The sequence below is a fragment of the Rattus rattus genome, chromosome 5, assembly GCF_011064425.1.
Source record: "Rattus rattus isolate New Zealand chromosome 5, Rrattus_CSIRO_v1, whole genome shotgun sequence".
In the NCBI taxonomy this organism is placed as follows: domain Eukaryota; kingdom Metazoa; phylum Chordata; class Mammalia; order Rodentia; family Muridae; genus Rattus; species Rattus rattus.
Genome location: NC_046158.1, coordinates 106486259 through 106511398, shown reverse-complemented (window position 1 = coordinate 106511398; position 25140 = coordinate 106486259). Strand labels below are relative to the sequence as shown.

Genomic DNA, 25140 nt, shown 5'->3' with positions numbered 1-25140 from the left:
ACCGCTCTGTGATCCTAACTGCACCTCTTTCTAGTCTCCTTTCTTGGAAAGGTACAACATAGACAGGTGGTGGTCTGTCTGAGCTCCAGATGTGTGTGTAGGTGGCTAACCACACAGTAGGTCCTCAATAAAACGGTCTTTATCTTAGCAAAAGGAGCCCTTGCTTACACTCTGAGCACAGAGATATCAGGGGCATACAAAGCTGTTCCTTTCACACACGGTCACTCATATCATCTGGAGTCATTTGCTCCAGCATTCAAAAGTTCCTTAGCAGGGAAGTCTAGATAGAAAGAGCCTCTGCAAGGCTGGTCCTGTCCCCTCTCTTGCCTGGCCACAGTGCACAGAAGGACCTGCTCCACTGGAACCTTTCTTTTCCCCTCCCAGGCGACGACGTCCCTCTGACCGATGGGTGTGTCTGGCGGGCGGGAGGTGATTCTTGCACAGCTGCGGGCGCGGGCGAGTGCCGCGAAGTAAGGACGCCAGCATAGGTGACAGCATGGCCTCCCGGGACACACCGCCGGCCACCAGCTACGCCCCGCCTGAAGTGCCCTCGGGGGTCGCCGCCTTGTTCCTCACCATCCCCTTTGCCTTCTTCCTACCAGAGCTGGTGAGTGTGGCTGCCCCCACCTGCGGGGAGGGAGGGGCGGAACCGCCGGGAACCTCTCTGTCACAGGGATGGGGAAAGGCAGCTAACTACAGGCTCCCGCTTTCCCTGTATCCCAGACTAGGTTCCAATAGAGCGAATTTTCCTCTTTCCCAAAGCTCGAAGAGCCATCCCCAGGCCACTCGCTTGCTGGAGGAGTCCAGCCACCTTCTAGACTACCCAGACCCCTAAGAAAATTCTATTACCTGGTTTCTTTCCCCCTTGCTGTTTCCTAAAGTTCAAAGAACTAGGGGACTCTCTAAGGGCCTTCTGAAAGAAGGTCTCCCAGCATTTTCTCAAATCACATCAGCTGACTTTGAACTTTGATTTATGTGAGCTCTCTGCCAGAGGGAGCCACACTGACAGCATCATCCATAAAACAATCTGAACCGCCCAGGTTACTCTGGAAAACTTGTTGCTGCCCGACTCTGGGACACCACACAGCAGAACTGGGCGCTAGTCCATGCCTGCACTGAGCAGTGCATTCAGTAGAAAACAAAACAGGTCCCTCGGCTGGTTCCTGCTCTCATCCACCTCCGCAACTCCCCGCCAAGCCTCCTGTAATATCTAGTTTGTGGGTGAAATTTTCTTCTTAGCCCTGAATTTGACCATGCTGCCTCTGGTTTGGGAGGGAAACTTGGAGTATGACTGCTTACATAAAATGGGTGTGACCAATCCTTTCCCTTCTCCTGGTCTTCCGTGGAAGGTTAGGTCCCCTTGAGTGACCTCTAGGCAAATTGCTTAACCAACAGCCATTCTTGTCGATCAAGAAAGGGAAGTCAGGCTTATGGGTTCCACAGGTAGGTGGCCTTGATAGAAACTCCACCTAAGAGGCAGGTTTCTTCCAGCGCCAACCCCCCACAAATGTGGGCATCCTGCCAGGCTGATCACGTCCTCTGTGTGCCAGGCCCTGGGTGTGGGCCTCACTTCGGAACAGCCACATGGATGGCAGGATGGCTCTGCTGAATTCTATTGAGTGAATGCTTGTCAGTTACGAAAATCATGGTCAGCGGAGTGGCTACCTGCCAGGGGTCTCTGTGGACAGAGAGAGGCTTGGGAGCATTTTCTGAGCAGTTAGAATGCAGCATGGTGTCCCAGCCAGATGAGTGAGGGTCCAGGCCTGTCACTGGGAGTTGCCACTGGAAGAACACTGGATGCCAGAGGCAGGAAAGCAGTCAGGTAGAGAACTGTCACTAGAGGCGCTGACAGGTGTCCCCACCTCTCCTCCTGCAGTTGGATTCCTGGAAAAGAACTTTCATGGTGTCCTGGGACTTCGAGGGGATGAGGTCATTGTCATTGATTTGATTTTCTTGACTTACTTTTAAATAGTTTTAGATTTCTCCTAAAGCCATAGTGGCCGCACAGGAAGTCTGCTCCTCACTCTGAACCCCACAGGTCTCTCCAAGCCAGGAAGTTAACACGAGCACTCCGCCATTGACCATTGTTGTCCTACTTGCTCATTTCCCCACTAATATCCTCCCCGCAGCCCAGGATCCAGGTCAAAGCTCCTGATTGTGTTTGGCTGTCCTTCCCCTTAATCCCGGGAGGTTCCTCCGCCTTCGTCTCCGTATTCTAGAGAAGGCACGGTCGGCTATTGCGGACCCTGGTCGTAGTTAGACTTCTTCGCTCGCTCACTGTTGCTGTCGCTTTAATTTGCAAGCCATCTTCATTCATTGATGAAAACTTAGAAAACACAGAAATGTGTTCACAGATGGAGCACATGCATGATCTCTGTGTGTACGTGTGTGCATGTGAAGGGATATTTCAATCTGTGTGTGTGAGTGTGTGTCTGAATCTGAGTGTGTGTGAGTGCACATATGTGACTGTGCGTGTGTGCATGTGTATGTGTGTGTGTATGTGAAGGGGTGTGTGAGTCTGTGTGTGAGTGTGTGTCTGAATCTGAGTGTGTGTGAGTGTGTATATGTGTGCATATGTGTGAGTGTCTGTATGTGTGAGTGTGTGCATGCAATATGTGTATGTGTGTGAGTGCATGTCTGTATTTGAATGTGTATGAGTGTGTGTATATGTGTGCATGTATGCGTGAGTGTGTGTATATGTGTGTGCATGTATTTATGTGTGTATGTGTGTGAGTGCGTGTCTGTGTCTGAGTGTGTGCAGTGTATGAGTGTATGTGTGTACATGTATGTGTGAGTATGTGAGTGTGAGTGTGTATGTCTGTATCTGAGTGTGTGCTTGTGTTGAGTACATAATTCTGCACATGCTTGTTGTACCTGCTCTGAGCATGCCTAGAAGGACTCCAGAATGATGTGTGCCTGTTTGGAGGATGGGGAAGGAAAGGAGAAGGCGGGGGAAAAGATTTTGATGTCATGGGCAGAGGAAGCTGGGAAGATGTTATGTGTGCGGGATGAGTTTGTCCAAGGCCCTTCTTTTGGCTCTAGTGATCTGATGTATTCTCGCTCTGCTGTCTACTGGGGCAGTGTGAAAGCACCAAGCCTCCAGGTATCCCTGATCCCTAAGTCCTCTGGTGTGAGTCAAAAGTCTGTATAGAACACATGAGAAAGCATGGAGGCCAGGACACCTCTGCAGAGCACAGAAAGCAGAACCCAAGAGCTAGGGCACAGTGATTCCTCATGGGGTAGCTCGGGGTGATATCAACACATGGTGTCTACGGTGACCTCTCCTAACCACCGTGTGTGTGTGTGTGTGTGTGTGTGTGTGTGTGTGTGTGTGTGACCACACAGAACCAAGAGTGGGCAGATTCATTGTCAGATCAAAGCGGACAAGCTCTCCCCAGCCATGGGCCTCCTTGACTGCAGAGGAAGTAGAGCCTCTAGCTCTTCGTGGTTCTTGAAGATGACAGCAAAGGTTACTCAGGCTCCCCCTAGCCTACTCTAGTGACCTTTGACCTTTGCCTACAATGCTTTATCTCCCACTCTTCAGCATTAAAATTCACATTAAAACATTTTACTCTGTGGTAGTGGTTGTTCTCACAGGAACTTGTAGTCCTCGCATCTAACTAGCATTATTTTCAACCCAGGAAACTGAGGTTGGGAAGACAGATCTCATATTTAGAGTAGATTTGTCTGAGAGCAACTGAGGTTCAGGACTGTCCCATTACACCAAAGCCCCCTTTTTGCTACTCTCTAGACTTCCCCAACCCATCCCACTCCCTCGCTATTCCAAACAGTCTATTAGAAAAAAATCACAATAATGATTCTAGTTCAAGAAAGTTATGTACAGAAATGTAACTGAACAGTACACGACCTTTGGGTACCCACTTGTCCTGTGAAGCGTGAATCTTGGTGTCCATCTGAGTTGTCTGAACCCCCAGTTTGCTCCTTTTTATTGCTGAGTGAGCCCTTGGTAGGGACTCACCGTAATCTAGCCCAGCTCTATTGAATGTCTCCTGACGTAGGCAGTTTCAAATGGAACTGCTCTTGGCGTCTTGCTCAGGTTTCTGTTGGGGGCATCATTTGTACTTCTTTGAGGGGAAACACCTAAGAGTAACTTGCTGGGTAGAACAGTAGATGTCTATTTTTATTATTATTATTATTATTATTATTATTATTATTATTATTATTATTATTATTATTAAGAGACTGAGGAGTTGTTTTGCAGGGTGGCTGGGAAGTGGTTGGCTGGTTTGCATTTTTACTGCTTCACTAGCATGGCGTGAGACTTCAACACACCCGAGGCTTTGTTCAGTGTAGTGGTGACTCTAGACTTCTTATTTGAAAGTACAATTTGACGATAACCTCTTGAGGGTGAAGAACCTTCACTCGGTGGGCAGTAAGGTGAGGATAGGCCTCCATTTATTTTTCCCACCCCATGCAGAGTGTGGGCACCGGATTATGCCAGCACTGGGGGTTGAGCCTGGGATGGGCAGAACAGCCAGCCCTGCCTCTTTCTACAGAGCCAGTGTTTGTGAGAGCTGAGGGCCCACCCCATGGTGACCTGGGAGACTCCTGAGCTCTGGGGCAAGCTCAAGGGTGGAAGCTGAGAGCTGTCCCCAGTGGCTGTCCCTGGGAATTGCTTTATGAATGAAGGTGTGAGGGAGTCATCTGAATGTTTCCCTTCTCATTAGTTGACTCTTTAATTAGATTTTTGCCTAATTAAAAAGCAGCAGGTGAGAAAATTCTTAGAGGGTCAGCTAGTTAAAAGGGGAGGAGGCCCGAGTTTGCTGTTTGATGTTGGGAGCGCTCCTCCTTCTATCCCACCCCTACCCGAGGGTCATCTCTATGTGTCACCCCAAATCCCCAGTTTCACCCTGACTCCAATCTGCTTGCTTTTTACTATTTAGCCATATTTAAGAGTTTGTTTGAAACTGCAGAACCCAGGTAGAGCCAACCCTGCTGGGACCGAGAGTGACCAGGAGGTCTGCAAGGAGGAGTTAGGGGTTTTCCTTAGAAGTTGGGTTTTCTGTCCCTAGCCGTGCCCTCTCCCCATCCAATGGCCTGGCTCATGCAAGCAGCTCAAATGAAGCTTGTTCCTCACAGACTGACTTTATCACTTCTGTGACCTCAGCCTGAGCTCCAGGCTCTGTTCTACGGTGACCAAAACCAAGAAGGGAGACTGGGGATGGATCAGTGGGCAAAGTATCATTGTGAAAGCATGAAGACCTCAATTCAGATCTCAGCACTCAAGTAAAAGCTGAGACGAGCAGCCCCAGCATTGAGGGGCAGATGCATGGTGCTGGGGGCTCACTAGACAGCTACAGCAGTCAAAGCATCAGGCTACAGGTTCAAGGAGACACTCTTATCGAGAGAGAGAGAGAGAGAGAGAGAGAGAGAGAGAGAGCGCCCAGGGAGACTTATCTTAGTTAATCATTTAATTAATTAATCAATTAATTAATTCTTAAAAGCCATTGAGGAACATGTCCCAGTGTCAAACATCTGGCTTCTTAATACACACACACTAGAATGAGCATGCATAGGTAAACACACACAAACATGCACACAAACATGCTTGCACATACACACACACACACACACACACACACACACACACACACGAGAACTCTCTAAGGTTATAGAAGCAATCCAGAGAACAGTAAGCACATGAAGAGACCACTGTCCCCCACCCCCAGGTTAGAGGAATAAAAGGGAAGCAGTGTCTGGTGCTTAAACTCTGAAAGAAGCGCTTGGCTTGCTGATGTCCAGATCGATGCTTACAGGGGCTCTCATGAAACAGGCATCAGCCAGCCATAATAAACATTTAACATAATAAATGTTAAATAAATGTTCTGTCCGTACAAGCAAGACAGACAGCGCTGGTCAGCTCCAGGAAGTCAGCAGATCACAGTGACTTCATGTGCACATCAGGCTTGAAGGAAGTAACCTGGGATCAGGATCAGAGAGCCCAGGATACAATGTCATAGTTAAAAAGGGATAGGCGTTGGGGATTTAGCTCAGTGGTAGAGGTCCTGGGTTCGGTCCCCAGCTCCGACAAAAAGAAAAATAAATAAATAAATAAAAAGGGCTAGCCTGGACACTCAATTCATTCCACTATTCCCAGGAGGTTTTCCCCAGTCAGGGCAGAGCTGAGGGAGCCAGGGCAGTTTCCTGAGGGTCGTCCAGATCAGCGAGAGGAGGAAGTAGGCTAGAGCCAGGAGGAAGTACAAGATCTTTGACCTAAGTCCCTAACTGCACTCTGGTCCCTGCCTCTGCCAGCTTTCCTTTTTGCCCCCCACCCCCACCCCCATCCCTGTCAACCAACCTCACAACTCTAACCCCTTGGGTCCTTCCCCATTTGGATTCCAGATTCCCACTGCCTGGCCACAACAAAACACCCCCAGATGGGCCCCCAGAGTGGAGTCTCAGGGGCTTCGCATCCAGAGGTCTAGACTCTAGAACACTGGTTTTCAAGCTGTGTGTCACAATCCCTTTGGGAGTTGAACAGCCCTTTCACAGTGTTACCTAAGACCATCAGAAAACATAGAAATTTACATTAAAATTCATAACAGTAACAAACTTCCAGTCACGAAGTAGCAACGAAAATAATTTTATGGTTGGGCATCGCTACAACATGAACTGTATTGAAGGGTCGCAGCATTAGGAAGGTTGAGAACCACTGCTCTGCACTGTTCTGATCTATTTTAGACAAGCCCATCTAAGATTCCTACTGTGGATGGGTTTTCTGAGCTTTCCTTTACGATTCCGCCTCTGGAGGGTTTATAACCCTCAACCCCTACCCATCTAGACACCCTCTCTGCCCAAGCGATTTCTTTGAATATCATCTTTCATGATGCAGTTTTGTTCCAGGGCTTTGGGTCAGCCTAGGATGGCGAGGAAGGTGGGGATGGAGGAGACAGAGGCAATGGGGACCGAGAATCCAAACAGAGCATCCCACCCACTCTCTAAGAATTTCAGGGACCCGGGAGGGAGCAGAGCAAATGTGGATGAGAAGGAAGCAAATGGGCCTCTGTCCCCATCAATCTGGGCTTCTGCGAGAAGGCCCAGCTCACAGCTGAGCCCAGAAGGTAACAGGGGCACTGGCTGATAAGTGTTTCCTGAGCCCCGTCTTTCTCAAGGTAGCTATCCTGCTTGGCACCAGCCTCTGCCCTTTGCTGGGGACATGAAGACCTCAGGGCTGATTTCTGCCTCAGAAACTCAGGGCCCAGACAGCAAGCAGGGGAGAGCGACAAAGACAAAGTGGAGGGTGGCAGTGAAGGCATGCTGGGCTTTGGTAGGGTGGCTTTCTGGAGGAGGTGACATCAGACTGGTCCCTGCCCTGTAAGGTCTGGTCACAGCTGAGCTGAGGTGGTCTCAAGGGCACATAGAGGAACCAGTGGGAAGATTTGGGGAGCCAGTGCCTGGATTTCTGGAGACAGTGGGTGTCCAGAGCCGCACTGAGGACTTACACAGAGACATGAAATCAGTCACAGAGCCTGGACCAAAGGGAGAGAAGGAATCAGAAGCCTAGGGGGTGGTGAAGCCGAAAATGTGGGGTACATTTAACTTCCTAGAATCCACAAATGGAGACAAAAAATGAAAATCAGCCCGCATACCCAGCCCTACCCCATCCCCAACCCCCACTCCCGTTAACACCTAGTGCTTTCTTTTTAATTTATTTTTTAAGAATCAGGAAAGAAAGTGCCTTTGGGTAGATAAGAATTTTTTATCATTCTATTTAGTGTTACATTGTAAATCTGTGCAGTTTGATCAATAAAACTCAGGTCAGTCTGAGTCTGAATGAGAGGGCATGACCCAGGAGCAGGAAGCCCCCAGAGCAGGGAGGAAGTGTGGACCAATTTGCTCAGAAAAGGCACTAGCTCCAGGTTTCCTGAGCTTGCCAGGTCTGGAGAGCATTTACAGGGCCCTGTGTGACTGTTTGCAAGGCGCAGTGGCCCATGGGGCTCCAACCCACACGATCTGGCTATCGGAGAGGCCAGAATAAGACATGGCCTCATAGGACGCAGTCTGGGCAGGCAATTTCCTGCTAACCTTAAAGCCACAAAGAGAAAAATGTTCTCACTGTGAGTCAGGGTAGAATGACTCAGAATTGGTAAGAGTTCTGGGTGTGTTTATTGAGCAGGGAAGTGACTTACAATGATTGATGTTTTTGGGGTTCTGATGGAGGTTCCTTGACTTGTCAGAGCTGTGTCTTCCCGAGACCCAGAAGCTTCAGAAAGGCTTCCTAGCCAATGTGTCAGGCTATTCCCAACACTCTGTGGGAGCTAGTGTCTTTGAACTATCCACAGAGGCCTGCAGTAGCAAGGCTTGCCCAAGAACACCCAGATACAGTGGCTATGGCCAGCACTGCCTGTGGGTCTCTGGCTTCCACCAAAGGTCATTGCTAGCTGGAGTCTACATTGTGTGCAGTTCTTGTGTTAGTGACTAAGCAAGTCAGGCCCCTCTGTTAAAGCACAGTCTAAATATCCTTTATTTTTTTCAGCTAAAACTTCTGGTGTGAATGGAGCATGCTCAGAGGCCTTCCTATCCATCACTTTAATCTTTGCTTACTTGTTCTGAGATCTTAAGCAAACACCACCAGCCCCAGTGTAATGCATCCACTCTTTTTAAATTATGGCCTTAAAGTGAACATAGTCAGAAATGGACTTACCCCATGTGGATATATGTAAGTCCCCTGACTAAAATCCCTAGGCTTTTTGGTTCAGGTAGATTTAGACGTGACTCCCAGAGCTCTCCTTGCCTGTTACAGGCTGTAACTCTCCACTTTTATATCTTGGCTGTGATGTCTTTGGCTTTGCTTCCTCCAAGAAGCCAACCCATTGCATTTGACGACCGATGCCTGTAGAGATGACTGGCTCCAGGGCCCCTCCCACTGCTCTGGCTTGCCCACCACTGTGTTTTCCTTCCCCACCCTATCCCTGGCTCGTATTTGCCATCCAGGTCCCAGCATTTCTCATTCTCCAGCCAGACCCTCTACCCCCATGCCCAGTGAGTGCCACTGAAGCAACCTTGAAGTCCTTATCACAGGACACTGCTGTGAAGAAGAGACATCCAGGGTGTGCAGGCTCTGGCAGGATACTCCAAAAGCCTGTGGCTTAGAGTCAGGGAGGCTTGCCAGAGGATGGTCTTCCACAATAGACTGTGCTTCACACACACACACACACACACACACACACACACACACAGATTTCCATGGCAACTGGTGTGTGTGTGTGTGTGTGTGTGTGTGTGTGTGTGTGTGTGTGTGTGTGTGTAAAAACAAAAGACTCGGGAAATAGTATTTCCTTTTCCATGGATATTGAACTCCCACTTCCCACTTCCCATTCTGGTCTATCTGATTTCTTCATGCTGGTCACTGACCCAATAACAAGTCATAACCTACAAACGGGTCCATATTTGAAAGCTCTGGTGGAGCTGGGCAATGGTGGTGCACACCTTTAATCCCAGCACTCAGGAGGCAGAGGCAGGTGGATCTCTGAGTTTGAGACCAGCCTGGTCTACAGAGCAAGTGCCAGGAGAGCCAGGGCTACACAAAGAAACCCTGTCTTGAAACAAAATTAAAAAAAAATTTTTTTTAAGGAAGGAAGAAGAAGGAAAGCAAGCTCCCATGGAGAGAGAGTGCTGAGAGCTGGGGAGTCTGCCATTGCTTGGGGTGCTCCTCCCTGGATGGGTTTGGCGGTTACTATAATCAGGGGTCTGAAGAGACAGCTCAGCACTTAAGAATATGGGTTGCTCTGGCAGAGAACCTGAGTTCTGTTCCCAGTACTCACACCGGGCAGCCCATAGCTGTCTGTAACCCAGCCCCAGGGCATCTGACATCTTCTTTTGAACCCCTTGGGTATTAAACTCACACGTGCACCTACCCTGCCTACACACACACACACACACACACACACACACACACACACACACACACAACACACACACACACTTCTAATGGGAGATGGGCTGGGTACATAGTATGGCTTGACACGCACAAAGCCCTGGGTTCCCTGTCCAGCACGGAGAGAGAAGTATTCATAAAAATTGTGCCAGGGAAGGAATAAGGCCTGATGAAAAGTCCCTGCACTGTTCACAGTTTTACAATCAACTTAAAATCTCAGTGTTCCATGCAATTCTTGCCATTTGCTTTCATTGAAATCTCCCTGGACTTGAAGCATTTCTAGTGGATGCCACAAACCCTCCAGCAGTGACCACAGCAACAGCAGTGTGTGTTTGACGGGTTGCTACTCTCCAGGCCCTATGCAGGAGAACAGCTACCTGAGAAGAACTAGACACAGTGGCGACTCCGTTCTTCCGCTGAAGGAATATTAGCATACCCTTGTATGTAGCAGTATTGATCCCCAGAGCCAAAAGGGTGGAAGCAGCCCACACAGGCGAGATGATGAGCCAAGAGAAATACTCGTGCCTCTTGGCATGAGGGGATTTTGCCCTGATGAGCCCACTTAAGTTGAGATCACACTGAATACACATCACCTTCCGCACAGTCTAACTTAACAGCACAGGTCTACAGCAATGTCCCCAGTTCCCATCCATGAGTTCCTGGCCATCTAGGAGCCTTGCTCACATTGCTGCCCAAAGGGAAGATGGAGGACCCACCAAAGCATAGAGCACTAGGCTGGGGAGAGACACCGCTGCAAAACTGAAAGTTTATACCTAATGCTTGTCATGTTTGCCTGTTGCAAAGCCAAGAAATCATAAGCTCCAAATTGTTGTATGGCAAGGACTACATTATGCAGTGGAACACTAGTTTGCCTTAGAACAAAGGGAAATTCTAACGCATGCTAAACCTTGAAACCAGTATACTAAGTGGGATCAGCCAGTCGCAGAAGAGAAATTCTGCGTGACTTATTTTTATCCGAGGTACCTTGAGTATTCAGGGGCTCAGAGAAGAGTGAAGGCTGCTGGGGCTGGAGAAGGAGAAAACAGGAGGTTGGAGTTTCTGTTTTGCGATGGAGATCGGGAGCTCAACAATGGTTATACACAGTATGCATGTGTGCAATTTCACTGAACTGCATGTCTATAAAATGGTTAAGATGGGGATTTTGTGTAGTTTAGTGCCATTTTTATACTTTATCTTAGCCTAAAGGCTGAGAGTCAGCATGTCTTAGTACAATTTTTAAAAAGGGGAAAGACATACAATGTCCCAAAGACCTTTAATTCCATCAGCCTGAACTCGGAGGGACAACAGCTTTGAGGCATCAGAACAACTACGCAGGGAGCCTTCGGGGCTCCCACCGCGTTCCACACCTGAATGAGTCCGGTACAGGACTCACTCCTGTCGGCAGCTCCAGGAGCCCTTGCTGGTTTCACTTCTGACTTTATGAGCCCCACCCGTCTTTTGACTTGGTCTTTGCCTCTCAGTTCCCTGGGATTCCTGGTACACTCTGTTGTCACCTGAGAACCGAGTAAGGGAGGAATCTCATGAAAACAGAGATGGGCAGGAAAGACAAGAATGCGGTATTGGCAGAGGGTGAGACCTGGCCTGCTGCCATTTCACCAGCTATGCAGAGAAACCTGCCACCAGTGTCTCCACCTTCCGCGTGCCTCCAATTCTCAGCTCTTTGGCCCACACTGAACCCATCCCTGGCTTGGAGCCCCACGATGCAGATTTGACACCTGCATATACTTCCCACCTCCTGGGCCATCACTTAGGCAGTCTTTCTCTGACCCTCTAGGCAGACTGGTCAGGCCCTGGTCAACACCACTCACATCTGCTGCATTGCCTGGGAAGGCAGGTCTCATCTGGGACACTTGAGGACAACCACCACCCCACTTGTGCAGCCTAGTTACTTTCTTCTTGGTCTTTTAAAAAAATTTTGTGTTTCTTGTTTTGGATCATTTTAAACATGACCTTTGTCCCACATTGAAAACTCTGTCCCCTGCTGGTTATGGTAAGAGGGAGGGAACTTCATCCTCAAGTGGACCAGTTCTCCCTGAAGCGGAGGCAGGGTCTCAGGCCAGAAACACTAGGTTCATTATTTTCCTGTTCTGCATAAATCCCAGCCTTCTGGCATGTTGCTCTCTGCTGGGACTTGCTCGTTTCAGGAAATAAGCACCTTTCTTCTTCTTTCTGAAGGCTGCAGAGGAAACCAGGCATAGCTGGTTTGATAGGTGTCCTCTAGAAAAGCATTTGGGTCAATCTATCTTTTCTTTTCTGCATCTTTTTAAAAATCTTTTTCTCCTAGCTTTTCTGCATCTATTTAGATGCAACAAGCACCCCTGTAGATTCTTCACTGTGTTCATTCCTTCTGTGTAGAGGACAATTTGGAGAGTCAAGTCACTGAGTGGAGCACCTTAATTTAAGGCATTGAGCAGTGTTTCCGAAATAGCAGGGTGGCCAGTCACACAGGTATGTGTGAGGTGTGGTGGCACAGGCCTTTAATCCCAGCCATCCACAGAGGCCTGTGGATCTCTGTGAACCTGAGGCCAGCCTGGTCTACATAGTAAGTTCCAGGACAGTTAGGGCTACATAGTAAGAACCTGTCTCGAAAACAAAAACAAAAAACAAAAGTAACAAACCAAACACAACCCCCAAACCAGGTATTTAACCTGGAGTATCTGTGGGCTTTAACTATGGGCTACAGATGGGCATGGGAGGTGGGGCAGGGTCTGTAAAATTTAAGGGCAAAAAAAGTGTGTGTGTGTGCCTGTGTGTGTGTGTTTGTGTGTGAGTGTGGTGTGTGTGTGTGTGGAGTGTGTGTGTGTGTGTGGTGTGTGAATGTGTGTGTGTGTGTGTGTGTGTGAATGTGTGTGTGTGTGTGTGATTGTGTGTGTGTGTGTGTGTGTGTGTGATTGTGTGCATGTGTGTGTGTGTGTGTGTGCACACATGTGCAAAGTGCATTTTTAAAGGCTTTCATCTGTTCTGCCAGAAGAATCTCTGCCTCCAATTAGTACTGTACTCACCCAGCAGATTGATCTCCATTTCCCATCCCCACTGTTGGATGCGAACTCCCCGTCCCTCAAGAAGACCAGCTCCGGCACTGCTCTTCTGAGTTTTTCCTATGCAATCTCCCTCTTGTTCTCTTGTCCCCTTTCAAGTGATTGTAATTACCTCAGCTAATGCTTATCTGAGTCTCCACAAGCCAGAGCAAGACTAAACTTTCTCTAAGAGCCCCCGTAGCAGGGACCAGAGAGCCCCCTGCCCCTGTTGGATGGATGCAGAGGCACAGGTGGGTTACACACCTCCCTCCTGCAACACACACGCATGCACACACGCACATACACACATACACTCACACACACACTCAGGCATGCACACACACACACACACAGAGAGAGAGAGAGAGAGAGAGAGAGAGAGAGAGAGAGAGAGAGAGAGAGAAGAGAGAGAAGAGAGAGAAGAGGGAGAGTGCTGGCTGGGACTCAGACCCAGAGGCGGTGTTACACAGATCTGAATGGGGCAAAGTAGAAACTGGCTGAGTGAGGGGTTTTGGTTTCAGTGGCACCATCCAGAGAACTTCCAACAATGCAGCTTCCCTGCCTGCTCTGGGCAGCATCTCTGGGGCCCCGCCCAGCCCACTGAGCTGTCTTTAAATCCAGGAGAGTTCCAGGAAGCTGTAGGACTCAGTGCCCTGCCCTAAGGTGGTATCAAGCTTTCTTGGGTTTCTGTTTTGTCTTGCAGTATTGGGAACCTAACCCAGGATACGCTGAAGTCAGGCAAAAACTCCACCATCAAGCCACACCCAGCCCTCTGTGCATATTGAAAGCTCTTTACCGCTGGGCCACACTTTGGATTCTTTTCCTTCATTCGCAGACAGCAAGGATGCTCCTAAAATTCTTCTTCAAGAATTTTTTTGAACTAATGTATTTCAACTTAACTAATGTTAATATTTGGAGCCATTGTGTCCAGTAGAAGTTTAAAGGGTGGGGATTTTTCTTTATATATAGAAAAATATATTTTTCTTTTCCATATCTATATTAGATGCAACAATCACCCCTGTACATTCTTTATTGCATATGTATATGTATATATAGTGTTCACATATATATATTGTGTGTATATGTATATGAATATATATATGCATGCTCAGGCCTGCAAACGTCACCCACTCCTTGACATCTCCCAGTGTATCTATGTGTAAGTAGGTAGATAGGTAGATACATGAGTGCCCATGGAGGTGCTGGATCCTCCTAGAGCTGGAGTAACAACGGTATGAGCTACCTGACACGGGTGCTGGGAACTGAACTCAGGTCCTCTGAAAGAGCTGTATTCTGTAGCTGGCCTTTGCTGTTTTCTGGGTTCTTTTTCTCACCCTTTATCCCCCATGTTTCACCCCATCACTAGATAGAAAAAGAAGTATAGAGGAAAGAGAGAGACAGAAGCCCCCGAGTCTTATTTCTTTCTTTCTGTTTGCTTGTGGCTGCATTTGCTACTTTGTGGTTCTTCTCCCCATCCTTTACTTCCCCAGTTTCACCTCCTGTCACTAGGTAGGAAAGAAAGAAGGATAGAGGGAAGAGAGAAATCCTTGAGTCTAATTTCTTCTTGTTTCTTCTTTAAGCACAATTATTAACAAACCACAAGCCCTACCCACCCCACCTCTCAGGGCCCTCTCGTATTTATACACCCTCTGAAAAGCCCCAGAATTCCAAATGTCACACAATCACAGAAACTATCTGCCACTGGCAAAAGCCACGCCCCTGCTGAGAGCAGGAGGCAAATCATGGTTAGCTGCTGCAGGCTGAAGCAACCCCACATCTCTACACCTGGGATTAAAATGAAAACATGTTCTTACAGTATTTCTGTGGGTTTGTTTAAAAAAAAAAAAAAACAACTCACTACAGTATGCATTCTTAACCACTGAGCCACCTCACCAGCACCCAACAAGTGGGTTATGGTCTAAGATACATGACCAACCTTTTGGTTCAACTCTATTCAACATTTCTTTCTCTTTTCTTTTTTCTTTTCTTTTCTTTTTTTTTTTTTTTTTTTTTTTCGAGCTGGGGACCAACCCAGGGCCTTGCATGATGCTAGGGGCAAGCTCTCTACCACTGAGCTAAATCCCCAACCCCTTTTTTCTTTTCTTTCTTCCTTTCTTTTTCTCTTCCATCCTCCCTCCCTCCCTCCCTCCCTCCCTCCCTCCCTCCTTCCTTCCTTCCTTCCTTCCTTCCTTCCTTCCTTCCTTCCTCCTTCCTTCCTTCCTTTTGAGACAGGGTCTTTACTGTGCAGCTCTAGGCCTCCTGAAACTTGCTATGTAGACCAGGTCTCAAACTCAAAGAGGTCCACTTGTGTCTCCTGAGCATGAGCGTGAGCTACCTGCTGGAGTTGACCCTGGGTTCAGTCCCCAGCTCCAAAGAAAAAAAAAAGAGAGAGAGAGAGAAAAGCTACCCTGCTGGGCCTCATTCCACCTTAAAAGGAGTTTTGAGTTTAGTCCTTTGGGAAGCACATCAGTGAGCAATGTGCGTTTCTTCAAAGAAGAAAGACCCTGCTAGAGTCTGACGCACACTTACACTAAATGTCTAACTGCCATGGAGTAGCCCCTCCATTGGGGAATGCATGTCACCTAAAAATACACCCTGCTCCTGGGAGATGTAAAGTGAGGAACAGTGTGGGCAGCCAGGAGACTCTGTAACGTTAAGCTTTAAAAACTTGAAAATCACGTTCTCAATCGAGACTACTTGAGGTAGAGGTGTGAGACACAAACACCACTGGGTGTTAATTCTCCTGGAGTTGACCTCTGACCCCAGCGGAGGGATGTGGAAGTAAAACTCAAACATTCCTCTGTATAAGACTTGTTCAGCAGGGCTATTAAATATTCCAAGTAATTGGAGTAGAGTCCCCGTGCTCAGAGGTCTTTGAGTGAATAGTGAGAATAGACCTTCCCAAGCCTCAGCTAGAAAATGGAAGACGGAGATCCAATCGGGCCGTCTGGTACTGGGGGCTTGAGAGTGCTGCTGAGGGAGGTCTCTAACTGACCCAGGGCTTTTGCTGTGGTTCTAGACCACCAACTCCTGGCACTTTCTAGGAGCGTCTAGCTCCCCTGCCCTCAGCATGAAATCTGCTTTGGGGGACAGACACCCGAATGTCCTGCTCTGTGTTCAGGCCTCATTCTGTACTGCCTGTGCAACCTCAGCCCTCAGCCCCCGGCAGTGGCACTGGTGGTATCCAAATTCACAAAGATGGATATTGTACACACAACAGTAACGGTCAGTGCAGGTTCTGATGGCAGGAAAGGGTCTGGGAGTCCTTTCCGGCTCTGACAGGAGCAGAGGGACGGAAGCATTGCTGGCAGCCATGCCTGTCACGGGTGGGCTGAACACAGCCATGAAAAGCACTGGTGGTTCTCTGGTCTCTCTGGGCGCACAGCAGACTAAATGAGGCAGTTCGAGTGGATGGATTTTTACAAACGGTGAAGTTCCTGGTGAATGTGTGAAGAGATGATTTTCTCATAGATTTTTTTTTTCAGTGTAACCTAACACTCCTCACCTGTGTATCCTGCTTTGCTCCAGGCCCTTTTCTTGGCTTGTAGTGAATAACACAGACCACTACCTGCCCTCTGAGCTCCTGTGTGTCCTGGTGTAAGCACCAGCTGGCATTCCTACCAACAGCACCTTCTGGGATTGCCCTGGGCCAGCACCTGGGTGCACTTCCTACAGCCTGTCGGGAAGGCACTTAGCAAGTACCTCAGAGTGCTATTTTCTCCCTGTGATATCACCAATGGAAGGTGGGATGGGGATGGGGGGGCAGTCCTCCATCCCAAATACCTTTTCCCTTGGACAAGTCAGACATTTCCAGATCGAGCCTAGAATGTCTAAAATCTCACTTGGAGATCGATTGTTTAAAGTGATTGCTTACAGTAGACCTAGTGGGCCTTTTAAACTAAAATTTAAAATGTAGAAAACTTTCATACACATATGCAGTGTCTTTTAACCACATCCACCCCCTCACTGCCCTCTGTCTTGCCTGCCCCCTTCCCACTGGTCAGCTTTGCAACCAGTACCCCTTCTACATTTTATTTATTTTCTTATTTTTTGGGTCACTGGTTGAGTTTAATTCAGGTTGCTTGCAGAAGCATGTGGGTGTAGGCTACACCCTTGATGAGAATGCTACCCCATCCCCCAGCACCTATTACCTGCTAATGGCTCCGCAGGGAAGAACGGACTATCATGAGTCCCTGCAGCATCCACGACAGAGTGCTGCTGGGCGCAATCATTTGTAGTGCTTGTGCAGCCATAGCCACTATGAGTTCATGAGTGTAATGGCCATGCAATGTCCAGAAGAGAACCGTTCGCAGCCCTCCTTTCCTGCCCTCCTCATCTTTCACATTCTTTAGGCCTTGGAGTGGGTGGTGTAGATGTCTCATTTAGGGCTGAGCACAACAGTCCCTTGCTCTTGGCATCCTGACAAAGGACTTGTGTTTTAAGAGGAGGTCAGGATGCTGGAGCTGGGTCCACCCTGTGAGAGCCAGGCTTCCACTCCTGGCCTGTGGTTAGCTAGGTAGCTTCTTACTCCCTCTTCCCATTTTCTCCTTAGGAGCCCAGGATTCTCCAGAAAGACAAAAGAACTTTTCTTCAAGGCAACAGTTAGGGATGTCTTACAGGGGATAGCCGGAATGGCCGTACCTATATCAGTACCCTGGTTAGTTGTAGGCCGAGCTGGTCCCTGAAGTGGGTGACACTGGGGAAGGTGGAGCCTGAAGGTAGGGTACTTCTCCACTCAGCTAGACAGATGTGAGTCCAGTCTCTACAGAGGGATTTCTAAAAACAGGTGTCCAGCAGGCAGGTGCACTGTGGGGTTGAAGGTCACAGAGAAAAGGGGACAGAGACAAGTTCTTGATATCACAAGTCAATGTTGTCCTTAAAAAGCACTATTTAGGGCAAGGGAGATTGCTCAGGAGTTCTACAGGAGAACCTGAGTTTGGTTCTTAGCACCCACAATGGCAGCTGACGGCAGTTCCAGAGGATCCACAGACTTGACCATGATTCAGAGAGGTCAGCCTTCTTCTGTGTGCACACATACACATTATAATGCACATGTGCAGATCAGGGGACAGCTTGAGAGAGTGGGTTCTCTCTGTGGGTTCCAGAGATCAAACTCCGGCTGTCAGAGTTGATGGTCAGCTCCGTTGCCCACTTTCTGACCCTCAGCTGAGCTTTTAACCAGGGATGCCCTGCGAAGGGAGCCGTCCCTCCGACACACAGCAAGCGAAGCCTTCTGTGCTTTTCCGTTACAGGTGTTTGGGTTCTGGGTGTGGACTCTGGTGGCTGCCACACACGTCGCATACCCCCTGCTGCACGGATGGGTGCTGTATGTCTCGCTCACGTCATTCCTCATCTCCCTGATGCTCCTGCTGTCCTACATATTTGGGTTTTACAAACGATTTGAGTCCTGGAGAGTCCTGGTAAGAACTAGGAAGTGGTACCTCCCTGGACTGGTGTCCTGGGTTTGTAAGGATGGTGGGCTTTCCTAGGTGGGGAGGGAGAATGGAAGACTGGGACTAGAGACCCACGGGGAAGAGATCCCTATGAAGCCGAGGATTCTTATTTCAGTGAGAGCAACACTACGCCAGAGTGAAAACACGTTTGTAAATCTCTCCTTGTATTTCCCTCCACTGCCTTCCTTGTTAGGACTGTACACACCTTCCTAGCCTTAAGAATATTATTATCTGGAGAGATAGCTCAGCTGTAAAGGGGACTTTGCTCCTGCAAAGGACCCAGGTTTAGTTCCTAGCAGTCACATGGAGGCTCACAACCGTCTGTAACTCCAGGTCTAAAGAGATCTGTCACCCTTTTTGGGCCTCTGTGGACACTGCATGCATGTAGTGCACAGAAATAAATAAACACACGCATGTATGCATGTATGTGTAGGTGTATATATATGTCTATATATACATATATACATGTAGGCAAAACACTCATACACTTAAAATAAACTAAAAAATATTGTACGGCTAAGCGAGGTGGTATGTACTTGTAGTCTCAGAACTCGGAAGTCTGAGACAGGAGGATATAGCAAACCTAGGTGTTGAAGACAAGACTGGGCAACGTAGAAAGGCCTTTAGGCCGGACAGACGGCTTAGTAAGTAAAGTGCTGAGGAACAGGGTTTGAATCCCACAACCCACATAGAGCCCCGTGCAGCAGATCACACATCTGGAACACCAGTGCTTCCACAGCGAGATGGGCAGCAGACACGGGAGAGCATCTGGTTTCCAAAGGCACACCCTGGCACGTGCGAGTTACTCTTCTCTAGAGGTTGCAAAATGCGGATTGGCCAATTACTGCCTTCTCCCAAGAGCTAATGAGCATTTTAGTGGCTGCAGGACCTTCCTGTTGAGTTGACGGTGTAACACAGGAAATCAAAACCAAAACCAGGGGCTAGCTCGATGGCTCAGCAAGTGAAAGGGCTTGCCACCAAGCCTGGAAGCCTGGGTTCAATCCCTGGGACTCACCTGGTGGAAGGAAAGCACCGGTTCCCACAACTTATCCTCTGACCTCCACACTTGTGCTGTGCCTGCTCCAAGACACACACACACACACACACACACACACACACACACACACACACACACACACACACACACACACACACATTAGCTGAGTCTAAGTTTCCTTCTCTAGAAGTTGGGAATAATGAAAGCAGTCCCATAAAGCCAACTGCGAACATCACAGGAGATAAAGTGTATTGTCCAGGCAGTGACAAGCCCATAGTGGGACATCGTCAAGCTGAAGCTGTAGGTGGCTTTATACAGTTAGCTGTATAAAGGTGGTGAAAGAACTCACTGAGACAGGGAAAGGCGGAAGTAAGGGATTTATTAGATACACAGCGGCGAGAAACCCAGAAGCATCCGGACACAGTGGTATAGAGTGGAGAGAAACCAAAGAAACATCTGGAGCATTCGGGAGGGCAGATCTACCCAGGCAGTCTTTTATTGCCACCCTGCCCGGGAACAATTGCAGCTGTGCCTTGCTATGGTTAACTCTCTTCGAGGAGATAACGCTCCCATTTGGAAGCAACAAGCCCAGCCCTCCCTGAAGCAAAACAGACTTGTTTTGAGGTTAGTATAGCTCAGCATATCTATCTGTCTCAGGATGGTGTCCACAGTTAAGAACAGTAACTTGGGGTTCATGAGGCATGGGTTCAAGTCTTGGCTCACCCACTTGAAACTTGAGGTTCCATTTTATTTTATCCATTCTTGTATGCTGTGTAGATATTCCATTAAAACCACTGCAAAGAAAAGCTGGGGAAGTGGCCTAGCTGGTAAAGTGCTCGCTGTATAGGCATGAGGACCTGAGTTCACATCCCCAGCCCCTACAAAAAAAAAAAAAGCCAAGCAGGGTGTCATACATCTGTGACCGCAGCACGTGACAGAGGTGAAGGGTAGAAGGGAAGAGACAGGAGGATCCTTGGATTTGCTTGCCAGATGGTCTACCTAGATGTGTCTCAAAAAATAAGTGTTAAGGGGCTGGCTGGAGAGGTGGCCCAGTGGTCAAAGGCTTTTGCTTCTCTTGCAGAGAAACTGGGTTCAGTTCTCAGCACCTATATCAGATGCCTCACAACTACTTCCAATTCCAGCTCCAAAGGCCATCGACGGTCCAAGGCCCTTTTCTGACCTCCACAAACACTGTATGCCAGTATGATGCATACAGACAAGCAGGCACATAAATAAAACCTTTAATCCCAGCACTCAGGAGGCAGGCAAATCTCTGTGAATCTGAGGCCAGCCTGGTCTGCGTAGCCAGTTCTAGGACAGCTGATCCTGAGAGGCTTTGTCTCTATAATGAGATCTTGTCTCCAAAAATAAAAAGCTAATTATATATATGTATATGTATATATATATACACACATATATATGTATATATATGAAAGCAATAGAGGAAGACTTCTGAAGCTTACCTTTTACCTACACACTTGCACACATGCACGCATGCACACATGTGTGCATACAGAATACACATGCACACATGCACACACAGAAACACTATAACAAAAGAGCAGTAGGATGGGGTTGGGGATTTGGCTCAGTGGTAGAGCACTTGCCCAGCAAGCGCAAGGCCCTAGGTTCGGTCTCCAGCTCCGGAAAAAAAAAAAAGAGCAGTAGGAGACACACATGCATATACAATATGCATGTACACACACACAGAACAGGGTAACAAAAGAGCAGTAGGAAGCTCACACACACACACAAACCACATACACTAGGGAACGGGCCTGCCCGTCTCTCCCCATCTTCCCTGCTGTGTACATAGAGAGGAGAGTTGCTCGGTTGAGTAACATTGACCCCTGCCTCTGCTCTGCATTTCCAGGACAGCCTGTACCACGGCACCACAGGCATTCTGTACATGAGTGCTGCTGTCCTGCAAGCACATGCCACCATCATTTCTGAGAACCAGAACCTGGAGCACTACTACATCAATGTTGCAGCCTCGGTGAGTGGCTTCATGGCTGCTGGGCAACGACACAGATAAGCACATGTGGAGGGCATTGATTATGTGCAGCTCAGTGCTGTCCTGGGTGTTTTGGACAACTGTGTCAAGTCACAGGAGACTGGAGGAAAGGACAGAGTGTGTGTTTGTGCATGCCTGTGTGTGTGCACTTGTGTGAGTGTGTGTGTGTGTGTGTGTGTGCTCCACGAGAGAGAGAGAGAGAGAGAGAGAGAGAGAGAAGAGAGAAAGAGAGAGAGAGAGAGAGAGAGAGAGAGAGACAGAGAGAAAGCATTAGTGTGTGTCCAAACGTCAAGGGCTACCTCTTGTCTGGTGTTTGTTCTCAGATCCCCCTTGAGGTTAATTAAGACACAGAGGCATCTATATAATTTAAAACTGTTGGCCTTTGGGGTTGGGGTTTAAGCTCAGTGGTAGAGCGCTTGCCTAGGAAGCGCAAGGCCCTGGTTTGGTCCCCAGCTCCGAAAAAAAAAAAGAACCAAAAAAAAAAAAAAAAAAAAAAAAAAACCTGTTGGCCTTTTTCTGGGGCAATAGCTAGTAGCTAGTTATCCCCCCACGTCTCTCCTTGTGTCCATGGTTCTCGCTGCCTGCTTCCAGCTCCCCCTTCTGCCTCCTTCACCTCCCTCCCACTACCTTTCCCTCCTCCTCTGCCTGCCTGGTAGTTCCCAGTACTTCCCACCCCAGCTCTTTATAACACAAAGCCACATTCTTTATTCAACTTGGGAGCTTCCCCAAGGCAGCTTGTCTGACTTTTAAAGGCAGGTGCAGAAGTAACATTTACCGATTCGTCTAACCTGCCAGCTACAAATAATTACTGAAAACACAAAAAATTCTTTTTTTTTATAGTCAGAAAATACAGTATTTGTGGGTCACGCCAACACCAGTCTTCAGAATTTTGTTCTCTCCACAAATAAAACCACATTTCTCTTTTCTTACATCTACTGAGAGCTCTGCCTTGTGATGGAGCCTGAGTTGCTGGGCTCAGGCAGCTGTTCTGAGTCCTTTTGTTTCAGTGACAGAAGTCCAAGGAGATGCCATTACTGTGTAATGGAAGACAAGGCTACGTGGACATCGTAGAGTGTGGAAAGAGCCAGATGCCCAGGTGGTGGTGTGCTTCTGAGCACACCTGTCTCCCTACTGTGCAATGGCGCCCTCTTGTGGTAGTTAGCTCACCTGCCACAAGCTTAGTGGCCGATCGATGGCACCTTGACTGAAACAGCATGACCTTGTTAATAGCTTCCAAAGGCTGTCAAGTCATGGCAGGGGCAAAGGCTGCATTCATTAGAGGGCAATGTCCCCAGAATAGGAACAGGGTACCAGACAGGCACTGTGGGCCTCCCCATCCCTTTCCTCTTTGCCATAGCTCCTGAACTTCCTTAAACTCACACTCCCAGAGAGTGGCCTCTCTACTGCTGCGGGCTCCCAATCAACCCCCAACCACACAGGTCTTGTTGCTGTCCCTCAGACACACAGGCTTTCTCATTCAGGACCTAGGCAGGGTTCCCCACATTCTACGTCAGCAAGGTATCTCCTTTCCCCAAACTCCAGCCTTTCTCTGCTTTATGCTCTCCTGGCCTTATCCCCATCTGGACTATTTGTATAGGAACTGTCCTCTCAGGTTCTTGCTGGAAAATGCAACCTGTCTGCAGCAGGCGTTATTTACTTATTCATTAGGGACAGGGTCTCACCTAGATAGCCAGGCTGGCCTCAAACTTGTCATTCTCCTAACTCAGCTGTCTGAGTGCTGGCATTAAAGGCATGTGTCACCACTCATGGCTTAGGTGTAAGAACTTTTTAACGTCTTGCTCGCTGTTGTAGAAATAGCTATTCTTGAAGCATAACAGGTGCTCCCAAGCTATTGGATGGATGGATGGATGGATGGATGGATGGATGGATGGATGGGTGGATGGATGGATGGATGGGTAGATGGATGGATGGGTGGATGGAAGGATGGATAGATGGATGGATGGATGGATGGATGGATGGATGGATGGATGGATGGATGGATGGATGGATGGATGGATGGATAGGTGGGTGGGTGGATGGGTGGATGGGTGGGTGGATGGATGGATGGATGGATAAATGATGGGTGGGTAGGTGGGTGGATAGATGGATGGATTGGAGAGTGAATGGGTGGAAGGGTGGGTGATGGACGGATAGATGATGGATGAGTGAATGGATGATGGATGGGTGAGTAAGTGGGTTGATGACAGATGGATAAGTGGGTGGGTGGGTGCTTGAGCATATGAGTGGATGATGGATGAGTAGGTGGGTGGATTGATGGATGATGGGTGAATGGGTGGGTGAGTGGATGGAGCAGAGGGTGAGTGGACAAAAGGACAGCGAGGCTGGAGTGGCTTTCATCCTAAGGAGAGCCATTGTACCATTTTAAGCTCATTTTTAACTGTGGCCACGTTTACCTGTTGCAACAGAATAGAAGAAGCAGAGTAGACAGGAGGTGAACTGAGGCCCCAAGGAGTCCTAGAGAGGGATGACAGCAGCCGAGACAAGGGGGTCAGATGTACCAAGAGCTGGAGGATAACAGAGTCCATGGAGGGCTTTGGCCTTGTCAGTTAGATGGAAGGAGAGTGGGGGAGAGCTCAGGATTCTATCACTGGAAGCTGAAGGGGATGTGAATCCTGGAGCTGACCAAGCTTAGTGGCTTTAGGAGTTCAGCTTGGGCCATTAAGAGCTTGAGAAGAACCCTAGATGTTCACAGACAAGATTCTCCAAGCAAATTTCTGGGCATAGCTGTGGGTGGCCAGAGCACAGAGACACACATCAAAATGGGCCCAGGGAGACAGCTCAGCATGGCCTAGGTCCCAGCTCATGGAGGGAGGAGAGTAGCTTTGAAGCCAGGTGGAGGCCCAGCTTACAGTTGGACAATGCAGCCCTAGCAATGCCCAAGGAGAAAGCATCCTTAGAGGATGGAGTAGCTGCCCAGTGCTTGCCCTGCACTGACCCTGCCTCTGTTTCCTTCCAGTTCTTCGCCTTCCTCACCACGCTGCTCTATATCCTGCATGCCTTCAGCATCTATTACCACTGACGTGCAGGGAGAACCAAACCCAGCGAGACCCTGGAGGCCATGTGATTAGCCGTTTGCCAACCAGGTGATAAACCCAGCGAGCTACCTGCGGGCCCGCAGGCCATCTCTCTGGGATGATGAGACTCACTTTGGCATTGTTCTCTCTGGACACTTTTACTCCTTGTGGTGACTATGAAACAACTATCCCCCCACCAAAGATGACTGCCCCTCCTTCTTCCCTGAAGATTCCTCTCACCCTGGCTGCCCAGAAGATGACTGCCTTTTGGAGTTTCCCCAACCATGAACTCAGCTGAGCTCGACTTTTCTAGAAAACTAACCTTGAACCCCTTAGGCACTGTTCAAAATGTCATCCCTGCTATTTCGCCTGTCAGGATCTCTTTGTTAATGGTGCTCACTCTGATAGGTTTAGGAAATTCTCTTATTTTCTTAAACAGGCAAGGCTCTGCAAAGGCTTGACGGTCTACCGGCCTCACACACACCTTGCTTGCAGCTTGTGCTATGGCCGTGGGGCAGCTGTCGAGACCTGCCTTCCTCATCACGCCCCAAGGAAAGTGTACACAAAACCAACTCTGAGGATAAATTTGTGGAAGAAATACACGCTGCTGGGTCTGGGGAGTCAAACTGAGAAAGAGGCGTAACCTTCGGAACTGCAGGGCGTGGTGTGCCTGGGTGGAGCCTCAAAGACCAACCTTCTAAGGAC

General features: G+C 48.6%; 1 protein-coding gene across 1 annotated transcript; it reads left to right on the top strand.

Annotated features, from left to right (window-relative positions):
- The first annotated feature begins 397 nt into the window (after positions 1-397).
- On the top strand, positions 398-24937 carry Mall (mal, T cell differentiation protein like). The gene is made up of 4 exons (XM_032904171.1): positions 398-607; positions 18189-18356; positions 21260-21382; positions 24378-24937. Exons 1-4 carry the CDS (start codon positions 497-499, stop codon positions 24438-24440), a joined length of 465 nt encoding a protein of 154 aa, XP_032760062.1. The 5' UTR covers positions 398-496; the 3' UTR covers positions 24441-24937.
- Positions 24938-25140: the final 203 nt, after the last annotated feature.

Bases quoted from the DNA above. Each gene is read 5' to 3' on its own strand.
- Mall (XM_032904171.1), top strand. From the start codon at position 497: ATGGCCTCCCGGGACACACCGCCGGCCACCAGCTACGCCCCGCCTGAA. The intron at 608-18,188 runs GTGAGTGTGGCT...TTTCCGTTACAG, and splicing joins CCTTCTTCCTACCAGAGCTG to GTGTTTGGGTTCTGGGTGTG. The intron at 21,383-24,377 runs GTGAGTGGCTTC...GTTTCCTTCCAG, and splicing joins ACATCAATGTTGCAGCCTCG to TTCTTCGCCTTCCTCACCAC.